Source organism: Papaver somniferum, chromosome 7, assembly GCF_003573695.1.
Source record: "Papaver somniferum cultivar HN1 chromosome 7, ASM357369v1, whole genome shotgun sequence".
Taxonomy (NCBI): Eukaryota; Viridiplantae; Streptophyta; class Magnoliopsida; order Ranunculales; family Papaveraceae; genus Papaver; species Papaver somniferum.
The window spans coordinates 177,391,685-177,397,846 of NC_039364.1; the positions used below are offsets into that span (position 1 = coordinate 177,391,685).

At 38.5% G+C, this 6,162-nt stretch overlaps 1 protein-coding gene across 1 annotated transcript; it reads right to left on the bottom strand.

Annotated features, from left to right (window-relative positions):
* Positions 1–352: 352 nt before the first annotated feature.
* Positions 353–3,306, bottom strand: LOC113295580. Its single transcript, XM_026543911.1, has 5 exons — positions 2,974–3,306; positions 2,645–2,865; positions 2,415–2,596; positions 1,155–2,206; positions 353–697 (listed from the first exon to the last, which is right to left on the bottom strand). The coding sequence occupies exons 1-5, from the start codon at positions 3,304–3,306 to the stop codon at positions 353–355; spliced, it is 2,133 nt and encodes a 710-aa protein (XP_026399696.1).
* Between the last annotated feature and the right edge of the window lie 2,856 nt (positions 3,307–6,162).

Below are 6,162 nucleotides of genomic sequence, written 5' to 3' on the forward strand. Positions count from 1 at the left end.
GTTCACTCACCATGATTTTTTAATACTTGTAAATGACAGTTGGAATGCGCCAGTAGTGGGTAATCCGACTTTCATTTTTCCTTTCAAGTTGAAGATGCTTAAACAGGCGTTGAAAGATTGGAATCTCAATGTTTTTGGAAATGTGAACATTCGTCTAAAGCAATCTCAGTTGCGTTTGGAGTCTGCTATCCGGTCTTCTGATGAGGACCCTTTGGACGTTACCAAATTCAATGCAATGAAGGAGCTTTTGGGATTATTTTTTTTGGTAAGTCCAAAATTGTATTGATGAATAGCAAAATATTTACAAATATTTTACAAGAAAAGAGGTCCGTAGACCCCAAAAACTTACTAACTACTTAAATCTGAAGTAAGCGACATTAGGGTATTCTAATGAATTTAGAAAATAAGGTCTCTCATCATAATTCAGGCCTTCACCATTCCTTAGCAAGTAACCTCTTTTGGCCATTGCATCAGTTGCAAAATTAGCTTCCCGATAAGTATGAACAAAACGAATAGAATCATAGCTTTCTTGGATTTTCCTCCACCGCTTCCTTGCAAACCATGGCATATTAGAATTAGTAAAGGCCATTACAGCCCCCATAGAATCTGAAAGCACCAGAATCTTCCTAACAACCCATTTGAGCGCCCATTCTAGTCCCACAGTGATACCATAAAGTTCATCAGGAAATTGTTTGTTCTACCAAGTCCAATACTCATTGCGCCAATAAAATTACAATTTGTATCTCGAGCCACAACTCCAGCCCATGCGATTCCTGGGTTACCCTTGGCCGTACCGTCACAACATAATAATAACTCGTCCCTTTTTGGAGGGGTCCAAAAGTACTCAACCGGTTGAAAAAACTTCACTTGTCGATGCCTTACACGGAAAAAATTCAGAACATACAAGTCCGCAGTGGAGTTGTGCATAAAACTCTTTTGTACGGACTGAATATTCATGAATTAAATGGAACACCCGCTACTTGAAAAATCTTACATTAATTGTCTTGTTTTGAAAATACGCCAGATTTCTAGCATGCCACAGTTCAGCTCGAATCACCATAAGTGCCAAAAGCCAAATATCCTTTATAATACGGCTCCTTTAGAGGATTTATAAAAATCAATCAAATTATAGTTAGCCTGCAAGGAAAAAATACCTGAGATCCATTGCCAGTTGCAAAGGAACAACTCCATAAAATATGCTCCAAGGACTCTTCATCGGACTTGCAAAGGTAACACTTATTAGCAAGATTGACCTTGCATCTGATCCTGATTTTGTCTTGCGTAGCACAAGCTTCTCGCACCAACTTCCAATTTTGTGCAGCTAAGTTTGGATGTATAACCTTGCTCCACAACAGCCCATACACGTCCAAGACATTATACTTCTTCCTTATTAGCTGTTTTGCTGAACTGACAGTAAAGTTACCTCTCATCTCCGGCATCCAGACTCTATGATCATCTCCTCCTTGTGGCGTTGGTAAGTTATTCAAATCCATTCCCGCACGAAGCAAATTCTTAATATGATTGCCTTGCAGCTGCCATTCATTATTAGAAAGAAAAGTACTTACCATGACAATACTATCCAGCTCATTATCACCAAGAATATCAGCAATACATTCATTACCATTCCAAACATCATAATAAAGAAAAGTGGCTCGCCCATCACCAAGAAGCACTTTCGTATTTCTATCCAAAATATTATGAACCAATCTAACACCAGGAAAGATAGAAGAGTTCACACCATATTGCTTGATTCTACCAGTCTGTGTAGTATATTTCGCCCATAAGAAACGCGCCCACTTCTTATTAGAATAACAAATACTACACCAAAATTTCATTGGAAGAGCCCCATTTGTAACTGCCATACTTGTAATACTCAAACCACCTTCCTTCACAGGGCTGCAAACTTTGTCAAAACCAACCACAAACTTCCTCGCAACTTCTGAATCCCCAGACCAAAGAAAATTGCGTATAACCCGCTCACATTGCATAATGAACTTCCTTGGCCATTTGTAAAAAGCCATATTGTGAATGGCATAGCTAGCAATCACAGAGTTAATAAGAACCACACGGTCTTGAAAAGAAAGCATTTTTCCTTTCCAAACTGAAAGTTGCTTCTTGATTTTATCAATAACATTACTTATATGACGATATTTAACAGCTCCAGGCATAATTTGAACACCTAAATATCTGTCCGGGAAAGTAGAGACTTCCATACCAAGTAAATCCGTGATAGTTCTACAACGACTCAAGGTTCCACCTCCATAAAAAACCTTGTTTTTTTTGACGACATACTGTTTGACCCGAGGCCGATTGATATTTACCAAGCAACATAAGAAGATTATGCAAACGCTTCAAGTTACCTTTGCAAAATATCATTATGTCATCAGCGAAAAAAAGATGAGTAGGAGAAATACCTTTTTTCGAAAGCATTGGCGTCATTTTCTTCTCAAGAAAGAGCTTGGTGAAGTTTCTACTAAGAACATCTTCAATCAGCACGAAGATAAGAGGAGACAAAGGATCACCTTGACGCGGGCCTCTATTAATCTTGAAAAAACCTTCTGGACTACCATTGAGGAGGATAGAAATACGGGCTGACCTGAGAATCGAATAAATCCAAGAACACCAGCTTTTAGGAAAACCATACCTTCGAAACACCTCTGAGATAAAAGACCAACTAACCGTGTCAAAAGCTTGAGTAATGTCTAGCTTTAGACCCACATTGACATCTTTCCGCTTAGTTTTCAGATCATTCACCATCTCCGACGCCACACTGATGTTCTCATGAATATTTCTAACCTTCATAAAAGCAACTTGCTCCTCTGAAATAAGCTTATCAAGGACACTTCCAAGTCTTGTAGCTAGGATCTTAGTAAAAATTTTAAAGAAAAAATTACTAAGACCAATAGGCCGAAAGTTACGAAGAGTATTAGCACCCCTTACCTTGGCCAATAAAATCAGAAGACTAGAATTTACCCCATTAGGAATCCTTTGTTGTTTCCAACAATAAATAATAGCATTGTATAAGTCTTGTTGAATCACGTCCCAACAATCTCTATAAAAACATCTAGAGAAACCATCAGGTCCTGGAGAACTATCAGCATCAAGGTCATAAACAACAGCCTTTATTTCATCATAAGTAGGAATCACATCCATTCTTTGACTTCCCTCCGTAGAGATAATTTCATGCTCATCAATTGGAAGCTCTTCCCCATTAAATTTAGACTCAAAATAAGACACAGTGTAATCTCTAATCTGGTCACAATTAGAGAGAATATTCCCATCATCATCTACCGATTCCGAAATCATCTTGCTGCTCATGCGAGTTGGAATATTGGCATGAAAGAAATAAGTATTACTCGCACCGTCAGTAAGTCACTTATTACGAGATTTTTGCTTCAACATAATGGATTGACGCATACGGATTTCCTGAAGTGTAACCGAAGCCTCCTTAGAAAAATTCAGCTTAGTTACGTCTTCCGGATCCTCATCAGAAATACGAAGAGCAACTTCCATTGTTAATTTAGCATGTTTGAGTCTAGCATTAATATTACCAAAAACACGTAAATTCCACTCCTTCATGTCAGCGTTTAATCTCTTAAGCTTGAAGGGGTAGATATAAGCAGGGGAACCAGAAACATGAACATTCCAACTCTCCATAATCATACGCATGAAATCAGGATGAGTGAACCACAATTTTTGAACTCTAAAAGGATCTCTTTTAGGTCTTGAATTTACAAAAGAATAGCCTATAAGAGTAGAATGATCAGAAACTTCACGAGGAAGAGCTTTACACCGCCAATTCTCAAACTTTGTAATCCGTGCTTCATTAATGACAACCCAATCCAACTTGCAAAGAATTATATGAACACCTGATTGACCATTGGCCCAAGTGTATTAGAACCCAAAGAATCAGCTTCAAAAAGGTTATTGTCATCTAGCCAATCACTGGATTCATTAATAACTGAAGTACGTGGTTCACAACCCCCTTTCTTTTCATCATTATGAAGCACACAATTAAAATCACCCATGACCAACCGGGGAGTATTATTATCAACTGAAGAAAGCTGCTGCCATAAGCTTCTTCGTGTAACTTGAAAACAACTAGCATGAACAAAATATATAAGAACACCTTCCGTTTCAATAGAAATAGCCTGTCTACTAGAATTAATAACCACCGGAGTAGTCATATCAACGTACCAGCAAATCCATAAATTCCCTTTAGACGAACCAACAAAATTATGTATAACTTCTTTTTTATAACCCTCAACATGTAAGACCTGCAAAAAATTAAGAGTGCAATGTACCTTAGGCTCAGCAAGACAGAATACGTCAGGTTTAAAATCTCTAAGTAACTCTTTCAATTTATCTCGTGGATCATCACGAGAAAATCCATTGATGTTCCAAAAAATAACACGCATTATAAACTGGGATTGGAGGAGTTAACTAGCTGTGGAGAAACACCAGTATTCAAACCTGGTGAATTTCCTTTTATAACAAGGTTACTTAAATTGTTTGTATCCAAATCCGTAGCTGAAGAAATTTCGAAAACTGAATCCTGTCGAGGAACCCTAGCTGCAACTCGAGTTAAAGCAGTAATCTAAACTGCGCATCACAAGAGCTTTCCGCAACTGGGATTGAGTTGAGAGCGTTAAATTTATTTTGCAAAACAAATTCTCCAGCTAACAATTGATCACAAAGAGGATTCGCAGGGATAACAAGAGTCCTATCAGGGTTACGAATCATATTTCCAACCACACCTGACTTAGCACTCGTTGGCCTAGTTTCACCCACTTTGCCACTATGCACTAAAACTGAGTTTGAATCCTGCACTTGTTTATTTCTCGCCAATTCAACAAAGGCAGATTCAAAAGCAGCTTTGGACTTGGTATATTCAACCTCCAACTGCTTAGCTTTCACTATCTGAGCAGTATACTCCAAATTATTAGCCTCCACCACCTTAGTAACTACAACTTCAGGGGAAACTGGATTTTAGGCGCATTCTTACCCTTCCTACGTTTAGCAACTTGCCACTCACCAGAAACATTGTTAACTTGATTGGCATTGTTGTTAGCCCTATCTCCAGAAGTATGAGACTGATTAGCATTACTTTTTTGTCGCGTAGGTGCCTGAACATAAGAGTTTGATGTTTGTTTCTTGCATTCCTGATCATTATGCCCAATAATCTTACACTTTGTGCAAAATTTTGGCTTCTTTTGAATCTCCACCGGCTGCCAGAAGTCCAAACCCCCTACAGTAACATGAATAGAATCTGTAACCGTTTCAGCAAAGTATATGTCAATGAAGACTGAAGCAAAGTGTCCATATTCATGTTCAAGAGTACGCTTATCTACCACTATTGGAGTACCCAATGATTTTGCCATGGCAAGTAGCGTTTTTTCAATCCATAAATCTAGCGGAAAGCCTGGAAACTTGACCCACATGGAAGCATGTGAGGTCCTTTGTTTGTCAGCGTCAAAACCTGGAAACCATTCAATTAGGTTTAGCTTTTGATGATCGAAAAACCATGCTTCACCATTCAACAACTTGTCTTTATCAGCTTGTGATTGCAACTTGAACCAACTCGTTGTAGTACGGTGGTAAGTATTCCGGCCTGTCACCCCGGTGACCCGGGTTCGATTTTCCCTCCCCAGCAACGACGTTTTTTTTTTACCTAGCAAAAAAAAAATAATTGTGATTGCAACTTGATTGTAAAGAAACCCCTGTTCATTGGAACAAATTGGACACGTCCCTGACCTAACTGCCATTGTTCCTCAAGGTTGTTCTTCACATATTGAAAGTTAACTCCTTTTAAATCTAAACGCCCAATATGGCTAAATTTCCAAATATCACATCCTTCCAAATAGAACGATTCAGGAAGCACCACAGCAGGTTTCCCTTCTTTCACAGTTGGAATAGGTAGCGAACTTAGGTCTATTGAGGTTGTTGGCAACTGTTGTTTTCCCTTAACTTGATCAGCATAAGTGAGAGTTCTCAACTGAGTATTTTGAGAACTATCACCCATCTTGAATCACCAAAGTGATGATCCAAGATGAAGCGCGTGAAAATTTTTTTGAAAAAAAGTGCAAAACCCTAAAATCGCCAGAGCAAAATTAGGAGAGAGAAAAAGAAAAAAATGATTATTTGACCAAGCAACAAAATATT